This window comes from Ranitomeya variabilis, chromosome 3, assembly GCF_051348905.1.
Source record: "Ranitomeya variabilis isolate aRanVar5 chromosome 3, aRanVar5.hap1, whole genome shotgun sequence".
NCBI lineage: Eukaryota > Metazoa > Chordata > Amphibia > Anura > Dendrobatidae > Ranitomeya > Ranitomeya variabilis.
Window position 1 is genome coordinate 234,101,062 of NC_135234.1, and position 26,329 is coordinate 234,127,390.

Genomic DNA, 26,329 nt, shown 5'->3' on the forward strand with positions numbered 1-26,329 from the left:
GTACAATAATGAGTCTGTGGGGAATGGAGGTTCCTTGTAAGTTTGGGGCTAGATTTCACTAATTGAAGTTGGGGTTTTCGTCAAGAATAATGGTGCCATCAATCCTGAGAAATGCAGGCAGATTCTTAACCATCATGTAATACCATAGGCATCAAATTGGCTCCAAATTTATTCTACTGCAGGGTAACCTTCCCAAACATATAACCAATGTCATTAGGAAATATCTTAAGCTTTAAAGGAGTAGTCCTGGAAGTGATTAGGATATTGACCGCGACGTCATCTAAGGTCCTTCGCTCAATGCATCCTTAGGAACGGAGGCCGCCGCTTGCACCGCTGAGAGCCGGGGCTGTCGGAGGGTAAGTATATCCCATATTTTTTATTTTTATTCTTTTTTTTACATGAATATGGATCCCAGGGCCTGAAGGAGAGTCTCCTCTCCTCCAGACCCTGGGAACCATCCGGACCGCACACGCGGTATAAGATGACTGGGCGTATAAGATGACCCCCGTCTTATACGGCGAGTATATCCCAAACTCCATATTTTATATGGAAAAGTTGGGGGTCGTCTTATACGCCCAGTCGTCTTATACGCCAGAAAATACGGTATTTGAAATGCTTACTTATATAGTGCCACAGCACTTTACAGACCTTGTCATCACCAATTGTTTCCATTGGGGCTCTCAAAGTTCCCGATTGGTATGTACGGTATTTTGGATGTTGGAGGAAACTCTACTAAGATACTGTCTTTGGTCAGATTTAAGCCCAGGTCCCAAGTGCTGCACTGCTATGCTGTTCTATCTCAAATGTCATAAACCTGGACACCTTTTTGGTTTAAAATGTTTTTTTCCCCTGTATTAATTTATGAGTCTTTCCAAGAAACTGACTTCTCAGACATTTGTTTGTGGCCTATTCCTGGATTTGACCCAAATGTGTAATAGTTGTGGGTCTGGCCCCTGGGATTGCATGTTTCTTGAGAATTGGGGTACCCTGGTTGTTTCTTGCTTTCCCTGCGAAAGGAGAGGTGTTTTCACATGTTCTTCCCTCTCAATTTTTATGGGAAGTTGTATATGGTAATTAAAAAAAATAAATAAATACAAAAAGCATTTTAAGATAATTCTAACTATTTAAATCTTTTGTCTACCACAGGTTCAGTCCTACTTGGAGAACCCAACTTCTTACCATATACAACAGTCTAGAGACAAGAAGGTTCGAGATTATCTATCAGACACTTATGGAAACAAATTCGCCTCCCAAATAAATCCACTCAGACTGTCTCCAAAACCCCCTCCTGCTCCAACTTCTCCTGCCCACCGCCAAGCACGCCTTTCATCTTCAGCAGGAAACAGTGCACCTAACAGTCCCATGGCCAGAATGAACCTGTGCTCTAACCCAGAAAGAGAGGTGAGTGATTACCGTGTATTGTCTACCAGGCAGTGTTTGCCTGGGTGCCACTTACAGTGGGGAAATGAAGTATTTTGTCAGCCACCAATTGTGCAAGTTCTCCCACTTAAAAAGATGAGAGAGGCCTGTAATTTACATCATAGGTAGACCACAACTGTGAGAGTCAAAATGAGAAAACAAATCCAGAAAATCACCTTGTCTGATTTGGCAAGATTTATTTTTGCAAGTTGTGGTGGAAAATAAGCAATTGGGCACTAACAAAAGTTCATCTCAATATTTTGCTATATATCCTTTGTTGGCAATGACAGAGGTCAAGCGATTTCTGTAAGTCTTCACAAGGTTGGCACACACTGTTGGTGGTATGTTGGCCCATTCCTCCTGCATATCTCCTCTAGAGCAGTGATGGTTTTGGGCCTGTCGCTGGGCAACACGGACTTTCAATTCCCTCCAAAGGTTTTCCATGAGGTTGAGATCTCGATACTGTCTAGGTCACTCCAGGACCTTCATATGCTTCTTACGAAGCCACTCCTTCGTTGCCCTGGCAGTGTGCTTTGGATCATTGTCATGCTGAAAGACCCATCCACGTTTCATCTTCAATGCCCTTGCTGATGGAAGGAGGTTTGCACTCAATATCTCACGATACATGGCCCCATTCATTCTTTCATATACACCAATCAGTCGTCCTGGTTCCTTTGCAGAGAAACAGCCCCAAAGCATGATGTTGCCACCTCCATGCTTCACAGTTGGTATGGTGTTCTTTGGATGCAACTCAGCATTCTGTCTCCTCCAAACATGACAAGTTTTGTTTCTACCAAAACAGTTCTACTTTGGTTTCATCAGACCGTATGACATTCTCCCAGTACTCTTCTGGATAATCCAAATGCTCTCTAGCAATCTTCTAACGGGCCCAGACATGTACTGCCGTAAGCAGGATCTGAGTCCCTGGTGGCGTAGTGTGTTACTGATGGTAGCCTTCGTTACGATGGCCCCAGCTCTATGCAGGTCATTCACTAGTTCCCCCCCCGTGTGGTTCTGGGATTTTTACTCACCATTCTTGTGATCATTTTGACCCCACGGGGTGAGATCTTGCGTGGAGCCCCAGATCGACGGAGATTCAGTGGTCTTCTATGTCTTCCATTTTCTTATTATTGCTCCCACAGTTGATTTCATCACACCAAGCTGCTTGTCTATTGCAGATTCAGTCTTCCCAGCCTAGTGCAGGGCTACAGTTTTGTTTCTGGTGTCCTTTGACAGCTCTTTGGTCTTCACCATAGTGGAGTTTGGAGTGTGACTGTTTGAGGTTGTGGACAGCTGTCTTTTATATATTGATAACAAGTTCACACAGGGGCCATTACTACAGGTAATGAGTGGAGGACAAAGGAGCCTCTTAAAGAAGAAGTTACAGGTCTGTGAGAGCCAGAAATTTTGCATATTTTTAGTTGACCAAATACTTATTTTCCACCATAATTTGAAAAATAAATCTTGCCAAATCAGACAAGGTAATTTTCTGGATTTTTTTTTATCATTTTGACTCTTGTGGTCTACCTATGATGTCAATTACAGGCCTCTCTCATCTTTTTTAAGTGGGAGAACTTGCACAATTGGTGGGTGACTAAATAAATTTTTCCCCACTGTATGTTTCATATGATAACTATCTAGTTCATATTATCTGCAAATCTTTATTCATTACATAGTGGAATGCGTTGCGAACAGTAAAACGTAAAAATGATCAATGTAAATAAAAATTAATATCCCATGAAGTTCTGGATTTGGAATGATACTTGAAATCAAAGTGGAAAATCAAAATACCAGCTGATCCAACTTCAGTGGAAATGCTTCAAGACAAGGAAATGATGCTCAGTAGTGTGTGTATGGCCCCTACGTGCCTATATTACCTCCCTAAATAGCCTGGGCATGGTCCTGATAAGGTGGCGAATCTCCCCCCAGACCTGGATGAAAGCATCAGTCAATTCCTGGACAGTCTGGTGAAAAGTGGTGTTGGTGGGTGGAACGAGATATGGTGTCCCAGATGTGCTTGATTGGATTCGGGTCTGGGGAACGAGTAGGCCAGTACATAGCTTCAATGCAGAAACTGCTGACATAATTCAGCCACATGAGGTCTAGCATTGTCATGCATCACAAAGAACCCAGGGCACCTGCATATGGTCTCACAATGGATCTGAGGATATCATCCCGGTATCTAATGGCAGTCAGCGTACCTCTGGCTAGTACATGGAGGGCTGTGTGGCCCTCCAAAGAAATGCATCCCCACACCATTACTGATCCACTGCCAAATAGTTCATGCTGGAGGATGTTGCAGGCAGCAGAACGTTCTCCATGGCGTCTCCAGACTCACATCTGTCACATGTGCTCTGTGTGAACATTCATCAATGAAGAGCACAGGGCCCCAATGTTGAATCTACCAATATTCGTGTTCTCTGGCAAATTCCAATTGCCCTGTATGGTGTTGAGCTGTAGGCACAACATCCACTTGTAGACGCCGGGCCCTCATGGTGTCTGTTTCTGAATGTCAGAGTAGACATGTGGATGTTAGTGGCCTGCCGGAGGTCATTTTGCAGGGCTCTGGCACTTCTCCTCCTGTTCCTCCTTGCACAAAGGAGGAGGTAGCGGTCTTGCTGCTGGATTATTGCTCTCCTATGTTCTCCTCCATCTCTCCTGGGCTCTGCTTCATGCTCTAGACACTGTCCTAACAGTTACAGCTGCCCTTTTTGCCACAGCTCACATTGATGTGCCATCAAGGATGAGCTGCACTACCTGAAAAGCTTCTGTAGGTTGTAGACACTGCCTCATGCCACTTTATAATAACTCTAGGAGTGAGAGCAATGACAAAATGCAAAAGAGACCAAAATAGACAAAAAAGATGAGAACTTAGAAATGGTCTGTGGTCACCCCCTGCAGGACCACTCTTTTTATACGGGTTGTCTTTGTAATTGCCTATCATCGCTATCTGTTGTCTGTTCCATTTGCACAACAGCAGGAGAAATTGATTCATTGTTGGTGTTGCTTCATAACATAACTGGACAGGTTGGTTTCACAGAATTGTGATTGACTTGTTACATTGTGTTATTGAAGTGTTGCTTTATTGTTTTGAGCAGTGGTGACCAAGTAATGAAGGAGGCCAGGACAGTATCTCGTTCACTCACTAATAGAAATCTTTATTTGTGCAATTTATTTTAGAAGATTGACCCATTGGGTTTCTGTTTGGGGTTCTGACCATGTCCAGAACTTAACCCCTTTCTGACCTCGGACGGGATAGTACGTCCGAGGTCAGATCCCCTGGTTTGATGCAGGGCTCCGCGGTGAGCCCGCATCAAAGCCGGGACATGTTAGCTGTTTGAACAGCTGACATGTGCCCGCAATAGCGGCGGGTGAAATCGCGATTCACCCGCCGCTATTAACTAGTTAAATGCCACTGTCAAACGCAGACAGCGGCATTTAACCGGTGCTTCCAGCCGGGTGGCCGGAAATGATCGCATCGCCGACCCCCGTCACATGATCGGGGGTCAGCGATGCTTCAGGATAGTAACCATAGAGGTCCTTGAGACCTCTATGGTTACTGATCCCCGGCAGCTGTGAGCACCACCCTGTGGTCGGCGCTCACAGCACACCTGCATTTCTGCTACATAGCAGCGAACATCAGATCGCTGCTATGTAGCAGAGCCGATCGTGTTGTGCCAGCTTCTAGCCTCCCATGAAGGCTATTGAAGCATGGCAAAAGTAAAAAAAAGAAAAATGTGAAAAAATATAAAAATTTAAATCACCCCCCTTTCGCCCCATTCAAAATAAATCAATAAAAAAAAAAGTATCGCCGCGTTCAGAATCGCCCAATCTATCAATGAAAAAAAAAAATAATTAACCTGATCGCTAAACGGCGTAACAAGAAAAAAATTCGAAACGTCAGAATTACGTTTTTTTGGTTGTCGCAACGTTGCATTAAAATGCAATAACGGGCGATCAAAAGAACGTGTCTGCACCAAAATGGTATCATTAAAAACGCCAGCTCGGCACGCAAAAAATAAGCCCTCAACCGGCCCCAGATCACGAAAAATGCAGACGCTACGAGTATCGGAAAATAGCGCAATTTTTTTTTTTTTTTTGCAAAGTTTGGAATTTTTTTTTCACCACTTAGATAAAAAATAACCTAGTCATGTTAGGTGTGTATGAACTCGTACTGACCTGGAGAATCATAATGCCCCTCCTTCCCAGAGCCATAACTTTTTTTATTTTTCCGTCAATTTGGCCAGGTGAGGGCATATTTTTTGCGGGACGAGTTGTACTTTTGAACGACATCATTTGGTTTTACCATGTCGTGTACTAGAAAATGGGAAAAAAATTCCAAGTGCGGTGAAATTGCAAAAAAAAGTGCAGTCCCACACTTGTTTTTTTGTTTGGCTTTTTTTGCTAGGTTCACTAAATGCTAAAACTGACCTGCCATTATGATTCTCCAGGTCATTACGAGTTCATAGACACCTAACATGACTAGGTTCTTTTTTATCTAAGTGGTGAAAAAAAAATCCAAACTTTGCTAAAAAAAAAAAAAAAATGGTGCCATTTTTCCGATACTCGTAGCGTCTCCATTTTTCATGATCTGGGGTTGGTTGAGGGCTTATTTTTTGCGTGCCGAGCTGGCGTTTTTAATGATACCATTTTGGTGCAGATGCGTTCTTTTGATCGCCCGTTATTGCATTTTAATGCAATGTCGCGGCAACCAAAAAAAGTAATTTCAAATTTTTTACTCGTTACGCCGTTTAGCGATCAGGTTAATGCTTTTTTTTATTGATAGATCGGGCGATTCTGAACGCGGCGATACCAAATATGTGTAGGTTTGATTATTTTTTTTATTGATTTATTTTGAATGGGGCGAAAGGGGGGTGATTTAAACTTTTATTTATTTATTTTTTTTTTTTCACATTTTTTTTTTTTTACTTTTTTTTTTTTTCTTTTGCCATGCTTCAATAGCCTCCATGGGAGGCTAGAAGCTGGCACAACACGATCGGCTCTGCTACATAGCAGCGATCTGATGTTCGCTGCTATGTAGCAGAAATGCAGGTGTGCTGTGAGCGCCACCCTGTGGTCGGCACTCACAGCTACCGGGGATCAGTAACCATAGAGGTCTCAAGGACCTCTATGGTTACAATGCTGAAGCATCGCCGACCTCCGATCATGTGACGGGGGTCGGCGATGCGCTCATTCCCGGCCGGAAGCGCCGGTTAAATGCCGCTGTCTGCGTTTGACAGCGGCATTTAACTAGTTAATAGCGGCGGATGAATCGCGATTTCACCCGCCGCTATTGCGGGCACATGTCAGCTGTTCAAAACAGCTGACATGTCCCGGCTTTGATGCAGGCTCACCGCAAAGCCCTGCATCAAAGCGCGGTATCGGACCTTGGACGTACTATCCCGTCCGAGGTCAGAAAGGGGTTAAGCCTCACACAGATATTTCTGTTTCAGTTAATGATTGTATTTCATCCTACACATGAAAAATGGTAGTTGTGAGGCTATGTGCACATATTGCGGATTTTGCTGTGCAGCTGTTTTCCATGCGTTGTACAGTACCATGTAAATGTATGGAAAGCCAAATCCACAGTGCACATGCTGCGGAAAAAAATGCGTGGAAACGAAGTGGTGTTCCGCAGCATGGCAATTCTTTGTGCGGATTCCGCAGCGGTTTACACCTGCTCCTCAATAGGAATTCCGCAGGTGGAATCCGCAGAAAAACCACGGGTAATCCGCAGTGCGGTTTACCTGCGGATTTTGCAAAAACAGTGCGGAAAAATCCGCACACCAATCCGCAACCTATGCACATAGCCTGATGATCACATCATCACGTATATCCAGAAGAATTGATGCTGTTCTGAAGGCAAGGTTTGGTCACAGCAAATAGTTTTTCATCAATAGAAATCAAATCCATAACACTACTATTTTTTTTTTTTTTTTTTTTTTAAAGCATTCTTACATTGTATAATTTTTTTTCTGTACCTGCCTAACACTTTTGCACAGTATTGTACAATTACATACTGTAAAATACTTTTTTAGATTGTTCCACACAAACGTTGATGCTTCAGACTTCAAGGACTGTTCTTCACCTTTGGATTAGATGGTTGAACAAATAATTATTCTTTATTTTAATAAATGATGTTGGTGTGGGTACATATTTGTACATTGTGTGTATAAATACGTGAGTATTGACGGAGTAAGTGACAATCAATCTTTGCTGCCTCTTTTCAGATGGATGAAGTCCTTGATAACATCATAGGTCTAGATGACATGTTTGTGTACACAGAACCTGCCCTGTCCATGCCAAACACGGTATGTATGTTTCTGAGTGAATGAGATTGGGTAGATCGCATGTCTGGGTCTAATTGCATAAATCATTTTTCTTCACTGTTGCATTACTTCTGTCCTCATTCTTCTTGTTTGCAGCTTTCTTTTTCCAGTAGCCACTTGGGCCTGTACAGTGAGAATTCGCAGCTAAATGATACTGTTGTAGGTGTCACCAGCAATTCCTGCCCAGCAGACCTGGCTATAAAGAGGGAACTTACAGGTACTGTAAAAGAGCATGCATTATATCTAATTCTGTACATAAACTTACATCCGAACTCTAACATTTTATCATAAGAAAATACTAAGTGCCTAGGACATTGACTGCAAGTAGAGGTGTTTAAAACATTGAAATCAATTTGTGTATGATGAATGAGCCGGCATCTAGGCATTACTTATAGTAATTGTGTTGGAAAAAAAAACAAAAAACGGCTAAATGGTCACTTTATTTATTTATTTATTTATTTATTTATTTATTTCATCTGAAATCTGTTTTTTTTGGTGTGTGTATACTGAGGTATGTTGAGGACTTGACTACCAATGAATTGTCCCGTGCATTGCTCATGGCTAGGAAATTAATGGCTCAATATTGGACCAGGTCCCTACAATCCCGGAGTTTATAAATAAAATCAACTGGTTAGTTAATTTGCAAAGGGGCATTTAATTACAAAAAAAAACAACAACAATATTACAAGCTTTCTGCCCCACGGATTGATGGATCAAGGTTGGCATCAAGAGAGTTAGAGGGATACCATCTAGGGTGTTTTTTTTTTTTTTTAAAGCACTAGGTCTAAGTAGTACATCAATTCAAGATGCATTATATTTCTTGAATTGACTTTTTCCAACTAACTTGTACTTATTGTATTTAACCTGTCCTAACAGTAACCAACAATATTTTCTCCGTCTGTCGAACGTTTTTTTTTCCCTTTTTCTCTGTAAATGTCCTTAAATTTGAAAATGTTCAATTAAGATCTGACTTAAAAAAAATTTAAAAAAAAATGGGAGGTTCTGGTTTGGAGAGTCTGCAGGCATTCTGTTGCGGAATTGTGACGTTGTGCAATCTACTGGATTTACAACGTGAGTGGGTAATCACAAGACTGCATATCTGCAATTTATATAGTTGTGGGTATGTGATAACTGGATTCTTACCTGCTTCTCTCGATAGAACATTGAGAGAACAGACTGAGAATCTAGTTATGTGATCACAACTGTGCGGGGAAACTCCTTTAATTTAAGCAAGACTATGGAGAAGGGCACCGAATGAGTGGAAGAGACAGTGCTGCAGCTTTCTTGCATGTGTTTATCTCCCTCCCCCAGTGCTGGATTTACAGCCACACTGCTCTGTACTGCTGTGTAGAGATGAGCGAATATGTTCGGAAACGATCACCAAACCCTATTTTGCCATATTGGTACCCTATTCCTGTCGAATGTATGTTTACAGTTGTTTCCGAACATAATCGTTCGTTTCTTCTCCCATTGACTCCAGTGGCGTTCGGCAAATTTTACAAATACAATATTCGCCGGCGATCGTAATCCGAACCAAATATTGAAAAATTCACTTTACTCTACAGCTGTGTAATGTCCTCCATTTCCTCTTAACATATGCTACACAGAGATAGGAGAGCAGGAATGTCTCCACTTCTCTGTACATTGTGTATTGGAGACTACATAGCAGCTAAATCTCTCCCCATTGGCTTAGAGGCAACTGCAAATTGGAGTTGGAGCATAGAGAGGTATAAGGAGAGGATGGTAAACTGCTGCGAGACATCTCTAGTGGCAGCTTCTCTCCAGGGGGAACCAAAGGATCAGGCATGTAAACTCGAGTTGCTCTCCTTTTCTTCCCTAATGTGAAGCTTTGGGCAAGATTTAGGAAGTTGACCTTTCCTGGCAATATTGGCAGATTCATGTAAATTTACTGTAATGTGTATAGGAACTTTAATCACCTTTTAGATTTCTTGCCTCGATTTGATTTTTTATTCCCCCCAGCTATTAAGCCAGAATCTGAAATGCTGGCTGCTAGCAAAGCCTGCAGCTGCCCTCTCCCTCAATTTGCAACACAATGTTTAATAACCAAGTATTAACAATCTGTATCCCTTTTAAACTAGACATAACAAACCATTGGAGCCACAGTATTGTCCTGGCTAACTTGATTTGTTTATTATGCTTACAGATGCTGACAAGCGCGCCCTCGTCCGTGAACGTCAAAAGAAGGACACGCATAACATGAGTACGTCATAGCCTACCTTTTGCTGCATTCTACTTGATGAGCATCACAAGGCTTTTAGATTGCTCTTGACTACAGTTTAAAGGTGTTGTCCACTACTAGGACAGCCCCTTCTCATTCCTCATGTTTGGCCCTGTTTAAATAAAAACACCAATACTCGCAGACAACGCTGTTCCAGGGATGTTGGCACTCGGATTCCCGGGACCTCACATGACGTTTTTACGTCACAAGAGCATGCGCCCAGTCACCGCCGGCCTCTCTGTCCCCGCCATCAGACATATTGAATATTAGCAGACTAGCCAGGGCTGCGGCTACTCTGACTTCCTCTTCATGTTTGTCTGAAGGCGGGGACAGCGCTGATTGGGAGCTGGAGGCTCCTGTCATAACGGCACGCGAGTCCTGGTAACATAAGGGCAGACACCGTTAGAACACCACCAGCACGGAAGGTGACTAATTGTTTTTATTTTCCCTGGCCCAAACATGAGGAATGAGAAGGGGTCGTCCTAGTAGTGGACATCCCTTTTTACTTGTTTTTAAATAAAAAAAGATGGATGAAAAGCTTTAATAATTACTGAATCACTTTTTGTCTGTTTTCAGTTGAAAGAAGACGACGCTTTAACATCAATGATCGGATAAAGGAGCTTGGAACTTTAATCCCAAAGACGACTGACCTGTACGTTGCTTAATAAAACTAAAACCAGTTGCAATGTAGAGAAATATTTGCCGATCGTCACCTGTTTAAGAGGTTAAGAAGGTCTTTATATTTGTAGAGATTGGGGCATACAGCAATGTTTATGATGTATAGGAAACCCCTTTTAAAAAAAAAAAACAAACATAATAAAAATCTATAAAGCGATTGCATATAACGAAGACATGCTAAGCAAAGATCATTGAGGTTGAAACATGTGCTAGTACGGTCTTCTTTTCCTTGGATTTGTGGTGATTCTCTGGACCAGGAAATGTTGTTGCATGCACCCGTATGTTGGATATGTAATTGTGGATTGTGCAATTTCTGCCTCGTATTATGATCTGCCATCACTTTATAATCCGTGTGGATCGACCTCTGGTTCTGAACAGTCATGAGAGACAACTGCACACTGCCAATATAGTGCTGCGTTCCCCTCTAATTTTTGCCTGCACAGCAATACTTCATCCTATCTTGCCATGCAGGGAACTGCAACCAGACCCATGTATATAAATTGGACAATGCTGTAGATGGGGACTTCTGATCAGTAAGATAACGGTGATGGCGACTCAGTGCTGCACTTGGCTTGTGGCCACTTCACTCTCAAGTTCAGTAGAAGTCCCAAAGCTCACAATGTGCTATCATTTTCTGAAACTGTAAAATCCTTCCAGACTTTTCAAAAGCAGTTTTCCTATGGAATGATTTCAGTTCTTTAAAAATCCAAGTACTTTAAAAAAAAAAAATTGCAAGGGCAATATAAAACCTTCAGTTGTAGTCAACATTTTTGGCACCCTTAAATTTAATTACAGCCTGTAAAAAAAAAAAAAAAAAAAAAATCGTAATATGAAAGTGTTGTATGAAATTGCAATTCCTGTTTGCTTACCAAATACAAGACAAAAAAAAAGTTTAAAACTGAAAACAAAGGGTGCCATTTGTGCAGAGGACAGACTACGAATAACCGGTGATTAATTGGACTCCCCTATCCCCACCTTGTCTCTGTTCACGTTATTTTAATTCGCCTATGAATGGTGGCTTTTCTTAAATAGACAGTTTTTTTTTATTTTCTGCTCCTTGCTGCTATCGTGAAGCGCAAGCAGTGTAAGTGATGCAAGACTCCACAAACCTTAGCATCCCAGCTTCAACAGAAAGACATTTGCTGCTCATTGAACCTTAGGTAGAGAACCTTCCAAGGTGTGGTTGAAAGAGAATCCTATGAAACTTGGCGTGAAATGTGGCTTAAAAAAACAACACCCCGAGATCTTCAGGCGGAGTTCAACCCATTACACGTGGTTAACAAAACATGGCCCGGGAGGACCACACTGCTTGCAGAAAGTCTTAAAATGAGCAATTGCGTTTTGCCAAAATTAACATAGACAAGCCTCAATTCTTCTCTTAAAATATTGAATTGCGTGTATTGGGCAAATGAAATCAAACTAGAGCTCGAAATGAAGCCTATAAAGAAAAATGCACCTTGGCTACAGTGAAACTGCGGAGCATCCATAAGGATGTGGGGCTAAGTTGCTACCATTTGTGAGTTCAGGCTAGGTCAATCAGATTTTTTTTTTTTTAAGTTGAACCACTTTGAAGTCCACATAAAAGTGTATTCATGGAATGTTTTAAATCTACATAAAAATCTGTGTGAACCTAGTCTTAATTGTTATTCAGAGACGGCAAACTCAAATACGCAGAGGGCCAAAATTAAAAACTTGGACAAAGTCACGGGCCAACCTTGATATTTATTAGAAAAAATGACTACAATTGAGTACCTTTTCTTATCCGATATAACAAACTTTTTCATATGGAAACAAACTTAAATGGGTGTCCCTTGAACAAAGTATATTTTAATTAATAAATCTTAGAATGAAACATTGGAATATGTTATGTAAAAACAGTAAATAGCATATGCTCCATGGCCTAATTTAAATATGTAATAAGGGATAAAAAAAAAACCTTGAATAATATAGATAATAAAGTATGATGCAAACAAAAGTGCCCCAAACACAGTATGATATCCTCCACAGTACCCTCCACATGCATGGTATTATGACACTACTGTACCCCCCTCCCTCAGTGCCCGCGATAAAAAATGGTAACACCATCACAGTATGATTTTCCAACTGTAATCCTCATATAGCGCTTCATATAGTATAATGGCCACAAAGTCCTCCATACAGTATAATTGTCCCACTTAGTCATCCATACAGAATGAAGGCGACCTGCATTGCCTTGCATTCATTATAATGGCCCCACGTAGTGCTCCACACAGTATGACCGCAAAAAGTGCTCCACACAGTGTAATAGGCCCCATATGGTGCTCCACACAGTGTAATAGGCCCCATATGGTGCTCCACACAGTGTAATAGGCTCCATATCGTGCTCCACACAGTGTAATAGGCTCCATATGGTGCTCCACACAGTGTTGTAGGCCCCACATAGTGCTTCACACAGTGTTATAGGCCCCACATAGTGCTCCAAAAAGTATGACCACAAAAAGTGCGGCACACAGTGTAATAGGCCCTACATAGTCCTCCACAAAGTGTGACCACAAAAAGTGCGGCACACAGTGTAATAGGCCCTACATAGTGCTCCACAAAGTATGACCACAAAAAGTGCGGTTATCTCCTTTACACAGGTCCCTGCAGTGCGGTGATCTCCTTTACGCAGCTCCCTCCAGTGCGGTGATCTCCTTTTCGCAGCTCCCTCCAGTGCGGTAATCTTCTACATACAGCTCCCTGTAGTGCGGTGATCTCCTTTACACAGGTCCCTGCAGTACGGTGCTCTCCTTTACGCAGCTCCCTGCAGTGCGGTGATCTCCTTTACGCAGCTCCCTGCAGTGCGATGATCTTCTATACACAGGTCCCTGCAGTGCGATGATCTCCTTTACACAGGTCCCTGCAGTACGGTGCTCTCCTTTACGCAGCTCCCTGCAGTGCGGTGATCTCCTTTACGCAGCTCCCTGCAGTGCGATGATCTTCTATACACAGGTCCCTGCAGTGCGATGATCTCCTTTATGCAGCTCCCTGCAGTACGGTGCTCTCCTTTACGCAGCTCCCTGCAGTGCGATGATCTTCTATACACAGCTCCCTCCAGTGCGGTAATCTTCTACATACAGCTCCCTGCAGTACGGTGCTCTCCTTTACACAGGTCCCTGCAGTACGGTGCTCTCCTTTACGCAGCTCCCTGCAGTGCGGTGATCTCCTTTACGCAGCTCCCTGCAGTGCGATGATCTTCTATACACAGGTCCCTGCAGTGCGATGATCTCCTTTACGCAGCTCCCTGCAGTACGGTGCTCTCCTTTACGCAGCTCCCTGCAGTGCGATGATCTCCTTTACGCAGCTCCCTGCAGTGCGATGATCTCCTTTACGCAGCTCCCTGCAGTGCGATGATCTTCTATACACAGTTCCCTGCAGTACGGTGATCTTCTTATGTTGTAAAGCCCATATACTTTTGTAATTCAAAACATATTCAAGATGACATATGCCCAGCTTAAACAAATTCTTGTAATGAGTTTATATGCTTTGAAGAAAGCAACATGTTGACCATAACATAGCCGTTCTGTTGTTCTCAGCAGTGATACCCGCTGGAATAAAGGCACCATCCTCAGGGCGTCAGTGGACTACATCAAGCACATGCAGAAAGAGCAACATCGGAGCCGTGAACTGGAAACCCACTCAAAACACCTGGAACAAACAAACAAGCAGCTGTGGCTTCGGGTCCAGGTGACGTTGTCTGCCGTAGACAGGCTGTGTACTGGCTTCTAGCCATATTCGCCTTGTGTACCAGGCGAAAGTGGCTCATTAAAACTTCCTCTGTCTTTCAGGAACTTGAATTGCAGGCACAGGCACACGGCATTCCAACTATTTCCCCTCAAAGCATGAACACCACTGAGGCCGTCAAGCAGGATCCCGAAGCAATGCCGCCTGTTCAGCGCCAACTTCCAGTCCCACAGCAGGGACCATACCAACAGCAAATGGACTTTTCGTCAGGGCTTGGTTTCCCAGACAGTGTCTGTGCAGATACTTCTTTTCCTGCTCTCTCGAGGACAGAGCTAGACCTCATGCTAATGGAGGACACTATGTTAAGTTCTGATCCCATGATGACCTGTGACCCTCTCCTCTCAACCCTCTCTCCTGGCACGTCAAAGGCCAGTAGCCGAAGAAGCAGCTTCAGCATTGATGAGGTGGATGGCCTGTGACATTATAATCTAGGAGTGAATAACCTATGCTACCCTGTAGCGTAAATGGACTGTAACTTAACTCAATCTAAACACAATTTTCCAAAATCACACTGCCTTATTTATGGGACAGTTTTTAGCCGAAAAGTCACAACTGCTAAATGCTATGCATGGCCATTTGGTGCAGATATACGCAAACTGTGCTCGTAATCATACAAAAATGTTGGCCTTGATGGTTTCTTCTTGGTTGAATAAGTGTTTTTAAAGTTATTTGGAGAACTTTGGCCTCTCTACACATCTTCATGATGTTGCCTGACTACCTAAGAAGTACACAGTGCCGTATGGATCACGTCCATCAGTGTGTATCAAAGTGACATTATTTTACAGGAGCCACAGATGTATCACTGCCTCTGTCTTTTCTGACATATGCGAGAAATATTTGCCAAGAAACCAAAGTGCCTTTACATGTCGGGCGGCGGAGGACCCATGTGCTTATATGCTGATCAGAATGAGCGTGGTTATGATATTAATGTAAAAATAGGCTTGTCATTTCTAAATTAAAGGGAATATGTTGCCAGGTTTTTGCTATACCATAAGAGATGAGCATGATGTAAGAACAGAGACCTGGATGGTAGTGATGTATTACTCACCCGGCTGCTTACTGTCCTTTAAACAAAAAAAAAAATCCCTGCTTTTATCTGCTGCCGTTCTAGCAGTTTTCTGAATGTTGAGCTCTGTATAACCCTGTCCACATCAATGATTGGCAGCTTTAACCCATGTATAGTGTAGACAGAGCTAATCAATGGTAGGGTGGGGTTCTACAGAGCTTATACATGACCGCAGACCAGCTAGTCTTCTAGTGATTATCTCGGCTCAGTGATTTTAACAAAACTACAGCCAGCAGCCAAGTAAGTGACACATCGCTGGAATTGGGGTCTCTGTCTCTACATTATGCTACTTTTAGATTGGGTGGCAAAAACCTGTTGAGATTCCCTTTAAGAACTATTTGGCTTGGGTTGCGATTGTGGAGAGAACAGCGATTACAGTTATGTTATGCTGTATAGGTCACCATGAGAATGGAAGTGTGTGTGTGTGTGTGTTTGTCCGGTCTTTGCTTGTTCACTAGATTACTAGAATCTTTCTTTTGCCAGGGTCTGTAATGATTTATTATGAGGCCTTTTATTACGAATGCCCTTTTTTTTCATGGCCACTTTTGTATTATTACTAGCTGATTAGTATCTGCTAGGATTGTGAACTGCTCAGGGTTACAGGTGCCTTCATGTTTCTGCCTGACCGTAATGCTCTCAGGACATTTGCCTTCACGGGTGTTTGCTAAATTATTTTCAGGCATCCAAGTGGGAGTGCAGCCTCTGAGTGCCATATTGGTGGCCATACAGGACTTCAGCGTCCCACAAGTGATGTCCGCAGGTGGCTTATTCCGCACTCCCCATTAAGCACAGAAGATGGTGATGTGTAAGGTGGGGTTGGGGAGTAGCTGTCAGACAGACATGGTGTTTGGCCACTTGTTTGTTGTGTTTTTTTTTTATAACAGCGATAATAAAACACTGCCTGTACGTACATAACTGGTCATCTCTGAAGAAAATGAGAAAATCACTGCCTCGCATGGAACAGTACAAGTCCTGCTGAGGGCAGATTTAGCTACTGGATCAGAACTTTGATTTAGGCTTATGATGCCGTAAACGTTTCTTCTAGTTTAGATGTTGCAGAATCAGAAACTCATTTTGGCCAACAAACTGCATCTTTGACATCTGGAGGGAATGTTCACCTAAGATAAGGGAATCGGGCTTCTGCCTCAGAGGGTTTTCTGGATCTGCACTATCGGATAGTTAGTCCTTACCACTGCCGCCTCATCATTTTATGGTGGGCCTTCTTACAATGCAATTTAGCACAATCTCTGATGTGTAGGGTGCAGTCCTGTATGGTTTTACTTTAGCGGTGTCACAATTCTTTTACTAAAAGAAATTCCTCTGGCCACGTTTGTAAGGTTTTGCCTGATTTTTCCCCACTGTAGATGGAGTCCATGTGCAGGCAAATGCACAACTACTGTACATCTCTGGTAATGTCCTCTGCCAACTCTTGCCCATTTGTGCTCTTGGTCAATAAATGCAATATGTTGTTTAATACATTAATATTGGTAATTCATAGAGAAAGCAGTCTTCCAGACTTTACTGTCATCATCTTGGTGCCCACTGTTGGTGATAGAATTAATCTTTATTTGAGTACTCCTACTCCTTGACCGAGGGTTGCGTTTCCTGGATATTTTGCACTGTAAAACTGTTCGTGTGTGCCTCTATTCACACTGCTGCTTGTTGTGTGCATCTATTCACAATGCCGCTTTATAATCTGTTTTAATCTTGTAATTTTTTTCCCCCATTACCTTTTTATCAAAAGCCATCAGAGGGTGCTGCTTGTATTAAAGAAATACTGAAGAAAGCAAGTTGGCTTATTTATTCTATGTCAACATGACCGCATGTGTTTCAGTGATATATGCACAGTTGAAAACAGAAGTTTACATACTCTATATGAAAACACACATATGCATGTTCTTCTCAATATCTGACATGAAATCAGAAGAAACCTTTCCAATTTTAGGTCAATTATTAATATTTGCCAAATGCCAGAATAATGAGAGAGAGCGAGAATGTTTTAAGGCATTTTTATTACTTACTGCAAAGTCAAAAGTTTACATACATTATTATTACTATGCCTTTAAACAATTCTGGACTGCCTATATTATGATGTCATGTGTTTGGAAGCTTCCGATAGTTTTTGTTCGTTTTTGGCAACATCAGAGTTAATTAGAGACACACCTGTAGATGCATTTTAATGCACACCTGAAACACACTGCTGGTTTGTGCATCATCATGGGAAAGTCTCAAGAAATCAGCCAAGATATCAGAAAGAGAATTGTGGACTTGCACAAGTCTGGCTCATCCTTGGGTACAATTTCAAGATACCTGAAGGTGCCTCGTTCATCTGTGCAAACAATTATATGCAAGTACAAACAGGATGCGAATGTCCAGCCATCATACCGCTCAGGAAGGAGATGGGTTCTGTGTCCCAGAGATGAACATGCTTTGGTCTGACAAGTGTAAAGGCAGGTGCGAACAAGGCGACCTACAAACCTGGATCAGTTACACCAGTTTTTGTCAGGAGGAATTGGCCCAGATTCCAACCAACTATTGTGAGAAGCTTGTGGAAGGAAATCCCAAATGTTTGACCCAAGTCTTTCAGTGTAAGGGCAATGGTGCTAAATACTAATGCAATGTATGTAAACTTTTAACTTTGCAGTAAGTAATCAAAATGCCTTAAAACATTTTTTCTCTCATATTCTGGCATTTGGCAAAGATTAATAATTATGGTAATCCTAATTGACCTAAAACGGGAAAGGTTTATTCTGATTTCATGTCAGATATTGAGAAAGACATGCATATGTGTGTTTTAATATAGTGTATGTAAACTTCTGATTTCACCTGTACATGCATTTTTTTTAATCTGTAGGGTAATATGAAACATGGTGTTTTTAAAGGGATTATCAGCTTAAAAAAAGTTTAATTTTTTCGCTCATGTGAATATATGGAACTTACCTATATACTTTCTGAAGGTGTCCCTATCATCAGATATGAACAATGGTTCCTGCATATCCAGTCGATTTTTGCTCTACCAGAAGATACAGTACATGTCGTATGCGGACATTAGAAATGTTAATTAAAGGAGGTGCCCGTCTCACTTATTTCTATAGCTAAGCCAGCCACCTCTTTTGTATTTTGCAGTAGAAATATGGTTGAAAGTATGTGGACCCCTCCTATGTGTTTCATTCATACACATAGCAAACCGGTACATAAACTGCACGCTGGCATGCAATCCCTGTGGGCAATTCTTAGTAAGTTGTACTGAACTCTTAAGTGATGTCGGATGCTTCATCTCCACAAGTTGGTTTGCAAAATTTGTTACAGTAAATCTGCCTAGATCAACTGTAAAGGGCTAATATTATGAGGAGGATGCACCTAGGGATAGGTACAGCTTAACCCCAAAGTGGTTGACCATCAAGTGTCCCAGAGCAGAGTCTCCAAGTTCAGAAGTGTGCAGCACATACAAATTGTCTATCCTCCAGTGCATTACTAGACTTCCACGGTCAACCAGCTTCTCACAAGCCTACGAACATCGTGCCAAGAATTTGCTTGAGTGGCAGAAACCTGTTTTCTAGAGTAACGAATCCGGTTTCAACAGTCTGATGGATGTGTATGAATGGGAAATGCCAACTACAAGAATACAAATTGCAAAATTTGGAAGAAGAGAGAGATTGAAATGGGACTTATTTCCAGTGATGGATTGTTAATTCTTTCAACATTTTTGAGAATTGTGCACAGTGTATCAAGCTGGAACTGTTACAGAAAGTACAAAGTGTGGTTCATAAGAACAAGGTTTGGAGAATTTGGTGAGGATGATCAAGAGCGACTTCGCAAAGCCGTCATCCCAACACCATCAAACGCCTGTTGGAATGAATTAAGACCTCACAAATATTTTTGGAGGCTGAATGAGCTTCAGGACACATTCCCAAATTGTATGGAAAGCTTTCCCACAACATTGGAGCTTTGTTGTAGCCATAAAAATATCAGTGGTTCTTAACTGGTATGCACAACAAGCTAATCTGGCGGATACTGTTCCGTTGTCTTAGTTTTGGTCATCTTGTATAAATGTACCGTATATTTCACTCACTTGAAGAAACATAGAATCATCTACTTTAGGGCAGAGGAAAAATAGAACAACCAGTCTGACTCTAAGCCTCATTTTTCACAGACCCTTTTCAAAATGTTTTTTTTTTTTTAATTATTATTTTTATTTTATTTCATATGTAAGATGATGGCGGCTTCTGTGAAGAATGGTCAGGTCACCTCGTTTAGCTGGTTCACAGGTTTGAAAGCCTGAATTGGTGAAAAGAAGTTGCATAAGAGCACTTCTTCAGGCAGAATTCACCTGAAAAGTATGTTGTTACCACATATCCTTCCTGGGCTGCTTGCTGCAGTTTTGATGCAGATATATTAATGCTCAGCTCTGTATAACCCTGCCCACGCCACTGATTGACAGATTTCTTTAGCAACTTTGTGACTATGCACAGTTTGCATTCAGTGCTGTAGGCAGTCAGACAGAGCTTTTAAATACGGAGGACTACCTGGCAACAGTTTTATAGTCCATTAGTGATAATCTCCTGCTGATAAAACTGTGATCTTATCAAAACGTCTGCAAGTAGCCCAGTAAGTTGATGGAATCAAGGTCTCTGCCCCTACGTTATACTGCTGTTCAATTAGCTGGCAAAATGCTGATTACAGATTTCCTTCTCATTCCTTTTTTCTGATCTCCAGCAGCACAGACATCACCTGCTGTACATTCTTGCTAAATGCATGTCTAAGAAACGGAGCACGAGGTTTTGTCTGAAGAAGCTGATGCGGAAATGTCCAGCATGGTCTGAAACTTGGAAAGGAGAAGGACTGTCAATCTCTGCAAAATTAAATAATATTGTAATTCTGCTGCATATGAATATTTATTTAACCCTTTTAACCCCTTAGTGACAGAGCCAATTTGGTACTTAATGACCGAGCCAATTTTTACAATTCTGACCAGTGTCACTTTATGAGGTTATAACTCTGGAACGCTTTATCGGATCCCGCTGATTCTGAGATTGTTTTTTCGTGACATGTTGTACTTCAAGTTAGTGGTAACATTTCTTCGATATTACTTGCGATTATTTATGAAAAAAATGGAAATATGGCGAAAATTTTTAAAATTTTGCAATTTTCAAACTTTGTATTTTTATGCCCTTAAATCAGAGAGATATGTCACAAAAAATAGTTAATAAATAACATTTCTCACATGTCTACTTTACATCAGCACAATTTTGGAAACAATTTTTTTTTTTGTTAGGGAGTTATAAGGGTTAAAAGTTGACCAGCAATTTCTCATTTTTACAACACCATGTTTTTTTTAGGGACCACATCACCTTTGAAGTGATTTTGAGGGGTCTATATGATAGAAAATAACCAAGTGTGACACCATTCTAAAAACTGCACCCCTCAAGCTGCTCAAAACCACATTCAAGAAGTTTATTAACCCTTTACGTACGTCACAGGAACTAAAACAATGTGGAAGAAAAAAATGAACATTTTACTTTTTTTTGCAAACATTTTACTTCAGAACCATTTTTTTTAATTTTCACAAGTGTAAAAACAGAAATTTAACCACAAATTTTGTTGTGCAATTTTTCCTGAGTACACCGATACCCCATATGTGGAGGTAAACCACTGTTTGGGCGCACCGCAGAGCTTGGAAGTGAAGGAGCACCGTTTGACTGTTTCAATGCAGAATTGGCTGGAATTGAGATCGGACGCCATGTCGCGTTTGGAGAGCCCCTAATGTGCCTAAACAGTGGAAACCGCCCACAAGTGACACCATTTTGGAAACTAGACCCCCCAAGGAACTTATCTAGATGTGTGGTGAGCACTTTGAACCCCCAAGTGCTTCACAGAAGTTTATAACGTAGAGCCGTGAAAATAAAAAATCTCATTTTTTCTACAAAAATGATCTTTTTGCCCCCAAATTTTTATTTTCACAAGGGTAACAGGAGAAATTAGACCACAAAAGTTGTTGTGCAATTTCTCCTGAGTACGTCGATACCCCATATATGGGGGTAAACCACTGTTTGGGCGCACCGCAGAGCTTGGAAGAGAAGGAGTGTCGTTTTACTTTTTCAATGTAGAATTGGCTGGAATTGAGATCGGACGCCATGTCACGTTTGGAGAGCCGCTGATGTGCCTAAACAGTAGAGACCCCCCACATATGACACCATTTTGGAAACTAGACCCCTTAAGGAACTTATCTAGATGTGTGGTGAGCACTTTAAACCCCCAGGTGCTTCACAGAAGTTTATAACGTAGAGCCGTGAAAATAAAAAAATCGCATTTTTTCTACAAAAATTATCTTTTTGCCTCCAAATTTTTATTTTACCAAGGGTAACAGGAGAAAATTGACCCCAGAAGCTGTTGTACAATTTGTCTTGAGTACGCCGACACCCTATATGTGGGGGTAAACCACTGTTTGGGCGCATGGCTGAGCTCGGAAGCAAAGGAGCGCCATTTGACTTTTCAATGCAAAATTGACTGGAATTGAGATCGGACGCCATGTCGCGTTTGGAGAGCCCCTGATGTGCCTAAACAGCAGAAACCCCCCAAAAGTGACCCCATTTTGGAAACTAGACCCCCCATGGAACTTATCTAGATGTGTAGTGAGAACTTTGAATGCCCAAGTGCATCACAGAAGTTTATAATGCAGAGTCGTGAAAATAAAAAATATATATTTTTTAACAATAAAGATTTTTTAGCCCCCAAGTTTTTATTTTCACAAGGGTAACAAGAGAAATTGGACCCCAAAAGTTGTTGTCCAATTTGTCCTGAGTATGCTGGTACCCCATATGTGGGGGTAAACCACTGTTTGGGCGCACGGCAGAGCTCGGAAGGGAAGGAGTGCCATTTTGGAATGCAGACTTTGATAGAATTGTCTGCGGGCGTTATGTTGCGTTTGCAGACCCCTAATGTACCTAAACAGTAGAAACCCCCAACAAGTGACCCCATTTTGGAAAATAGACCCCCCAAGGAACTTATCTAGATATGTGGTGAGAACTTTGAAAGCTCAAGTGCTTCACAGAAATTTATAATGCAGAGTAGTGAAAATAAAAAAATATATTTTTTTCCAACAAAAAAGATTTTTAGCCCCCAAGTTTTTATTTTCACAAGGGTAACAGGAGAAATTGGACCCCAAAAGTTGTTGTCCAATTTATCCCGAGTACGCTGATGCCCCATATGTGGGGGTAAACCACTGTTTGGGCGCACGGCAGAGCTCAGAAGGGAGGGAGTACCATTTGACTTTTTTAGCGCAAAATTGGCTGTCGTGTTTGGAGACCCCCTGATGTACCTAAACAGTGGAAACCCCCCAATTCTAACTCCAACCCTAACCCCAACACAGCCCTAACCCTAATCTCAACCCGATCCATAATCCTAATCACAACCCTAACGATAATCACAACCCTAACCCCAAAACAGCCCTAATCTCAACCCTAACCATAACCCTAATCAAAACCCTAAATCCAACACACCCCTAACCCTAATCCCAACCCTAACCCTAATCCCAACCCTAATCCCAAACGTAACACTAATCCCAACTCTAATCCAAACGCTAACCCTAATCCCAACTCTAACCCTAACTTTAGCCCCAACCCTAACTTTAGCCCCAACCCTAACCATAACTTTAGCCCCCGTCGTCACAAAAAAAAGTTCAATGTAACCTTTTTTTTGTACGTCGCGTCCGCCATTTCCGCGGATGCGTGGCCGTAACTCTGCCCCCTCCTCCCCAGGACATAGACTGGGCAGCGGATGCGTTGAAAAACTGCATCCGCTGCCCACGTTGTGCACAATTTTCACAACGTGCGTCGGTACATCGGGCCGACGCATTGCGACCGCCCCGTACCGACGCAAGTGTGAAAGAAGCCTAAGGCTACTTTCACACTAGCGTCGTACTCGGCCCATCGCAGTGTGTCGGGCCGACGTACCGACGCTAGCGTTGTAAGCGCCGCACAACGGGTGCAGCGGATGCTGTTTTTTCAACGCATCCGCTGCCCCATTGTGAGGTGCGGGGAGGCGGGGGCGGAGTTCCGGCCACGCATGCGCGGTCGGAAATGGCGGACACGTCGCACAAAAAAGTTACATGCAGTTTTTTTTGTGTCGACGGTCCGCCGAAGCACGACGCATCCGTCGCACGACGGATGCGACATGTGGCAATCCGTCGCAATGCGTCGCTAATGCAAGCCAATGGAGAAAAAACGCATCCTGCAAGCACTTTTGCAGGATGCGTTTTTTCTCCAACGACGCATTGCGACGGAAGCCAAAAACGCTAGTGTGAAAGTAGCCTAACTCTAACCCTAGCCCTAACCCTAACCCTAAATTTAGCCCCAACCCTAACTCTAACCCTAACCCTAACTCTAACTCTAACCCTAACTCTAACTCTAACCCTAACTCTAACCCTAACTCTAACCCTAACTCTAACCCTAACTCTAACCCTAACTCTAACCCTAACTCTAACCCTAACTCTAACCCTAACTCTAACCCTAACTCTAACTCTAACTCTAACTCTAACCCTAACTCTAACCCTAACTCTAACCCTAACTCTAACCCTAACTCTAACCCTAACTCTAACCCTAACTCTAACCCTAACTCTAACCCTAACTCTAACCCTAACTCTAACCCTAACTCTAACCCTAACTCTAACCCTAACTCTAACCCTAACCCTAACTCTAACCCTAACTCTAACCCTAACTCTAACCCTAACTCTAACCCTAACTCTAACCCTAACTCTAACCCTAACTCTAACCCTAACTCTAACCCTAACTCTAACCCTAACTCTAACCCTAACTCTAACCCTAACTCTAACCCTAACTCTAACCCTAACTCTAACCCTAACTCTAACCCTAACTCTAACCCTAACTCTAACCCTAACTCTAACCCTAACTCTAACCCTAACTCTAACCCTAACTCTAACCCTAGCCCCAACTTGTCTTCTCCTGCCGGCCGGCAGATGGCAGCAGATGGCGGGCGCACTGCGCAAGCGCCCGCCATGATGAAAAAGCCGGCTGGCAGGAGAAGACAGAAGAGGACCCAGGGACCCCGGGTGAGTATGATAGGGTCCCCGAATCCCCCTATTTCTCTGTCCTCTGATGTGCGATCACATCAGAGGACAGAGAAATAACTGATCGCTTTTTTTTTTTTTTTTTGCGGTCGCCGGTTAACTGTTAATTACCGGCGATCGCAAAGCAGGGGTCGGTGCAAACCGACCCCGATCATGTTCTTTGGGGTCTCGGCTACCCCCGGCAGCCGAGACCCCAAAGAACATCCGGGTGCCGGGCGGCGGGCGCACTGCGCGTGCGCCCGCCATTTTTTCCCGGAAAAAAGATGGCGGCGCCCATGGGGAGACACGAGGAGCACCGGGGGAGGTAGGTAAGTATTGGGGGGCTATTGGGGGCCATCGGGGACCACATTTCTCTGTCCTCCGATGTGCGATCACATCGGAGGACAGAGAAATTAAACGGCAAATCGCGTTTTGTTTTTTTTTTGTTGCGACCGCCGGTAAACGGTTAATTACCGGCGATCGCAACTCGGGGGTCGGTAAAAACCCCCCGAATCATGTTCTCTGGGGTCTCGGCTACCCTCGGCAACCGAGACCCCAGAGAAAATCCGACTCTGGGGGGCGCTATTCACTTTTTCCACAGCGCCGTTAATTAACGGCGCTGTGGATTAAGTACCCTTAGCGGCCGCCGTTAAAAGGCGTATCGGCGGTCGTTAAGGGGTTAAGCCTGTTTTCACTTTCCCGACCAAGCTAAATTCAGACCAGTGTCACTTTGTGGTAGTAATTCTGGAATGTTTCATCTGACCCTAGTAATTCTGATTTCTGTTTTCGTGACACATTGTATTTTATGTTGGTGGTAAATTTAGGTCAACATTTTTTTGCATTTATTTGTGAAAATACCCGAATTTTAGTGAAAATGTGGAAAGTTTCGAAACTTTAAATTTTTATATCCTAAAACCAGTTAGTCATGGTGTACAAAATAAATTATAAATATCATTTACCACATTTCTACTTTACATCAGCATCATTGTTGAAGCATAATTTTTTGTTAGGAAATTGATCAGCATTTTTCTAACATTTACAAAACCATTTTTTTAGGGACCACATCACATTTGAAAGGACTTTTAGGGGCCTATAAGACAGAAAATGTGAAAAGTAACATTTTAAAAACTGCCCCCCTCCCAGTGCTCAAAACCACATTCAAGAAGTTTATTAACCCTTCAGGTGCTTCACAGGAATTTAAAACAATGTGGAAGGAAAAAATTAACATTTTAACTTTTTCCACAAAAAATGTTCATTTAGCCCTAAATTTAGCATTTACAAAGGTAACAGAAGAAAATGCACTGTACAATTTGTAGTGCAATTTCTCCGGAGCATACCACTACCCCATATGTGGAGAAAAACTACTCTTTGGATGCACAGCAGGGCTCAGAATGGAAGAAGCGCCATTTGACTTTTGGAGCACAAAATTGGCTGGAATAGATAGCGGACGCCTTGTTATGCTTGCAGATCCCCTGATGTGCCTAAACAGTAGAAACGCCCAAAAGTGACCCCATTTTGGAAGCTAGTCCCCTCAAGGAATTTATCTAGAGATGTAGTGAGCTCCTTGAACCCAAAGGTTCTTAACAGAATTTTATAACGTTGACCCATGAAAATGAAAAAATACATTTTTCGCACAAATGTGCTTTAGCCACACATTTTCCCAAGTGTAACAGGAGAAAATGAATATTACAATTTGTTGTGCATTTTTTCAGTGAGACCACATATGAGATAGAAAACTACTGTTTGGGCACATGGCAGCACTCACAGGGAAG

The 26,329-nt window shown here is 42.4% G+C and overlaps 1 protein-coding gene across 4 annotated transcripts in view; it reads left to right on the forward strand.

The window, feature by feature from the left end:
• TFEB (transcription factor EB) overlaps positions 1 to 16,969 on the forward strand; it is a 58,840-nt gene extending 41,871 nt beyond the window's left edge. For 3 of the 4 annotated variants that reach the window (XM_077295256.1, XM_077295257.1, XM_077295258.1), the window contains exons 3-9: positions 1,147 to 1,401; positions 7,650 to 7,730; positions 7,845 to 7,965; positions 9,913 to 9,969; positions 10,564 to 10,639; positions 14,220 to 14,370; positions 14,472 to 16,969. In XM_077295256.1, coding sequence (XP_077151371.1) covers positions 1,147 to 1,401; positions 7,650 to 7,730; positions 7,845 to 7,965; positions 9,913 to 9,969; positions 10,564 to 10,639; positions 14,220 to 14,370; positions 14,472 to 14,846 — 1,116 coding nt within the window. In that variant the 3' untranslated portion in view covers positions 14,847 to 16,969. The remainder of the gene's footprint in view (positions 1 to 1,146; positions 1,402 to 7,649; positions 7,731 to 7,844; positions 7,966 to 9,912; positions 9,970 to 10,563; positions 10,640 to 14,219; positions 14,371 to 14,471) is intronic. The other variant, XM_077295259.1, reaches the window with a different exon arrangement.
• The last annotated feature ends 9,360 nt before the right edge of the window (positions 16,970 to 26,329 follow it).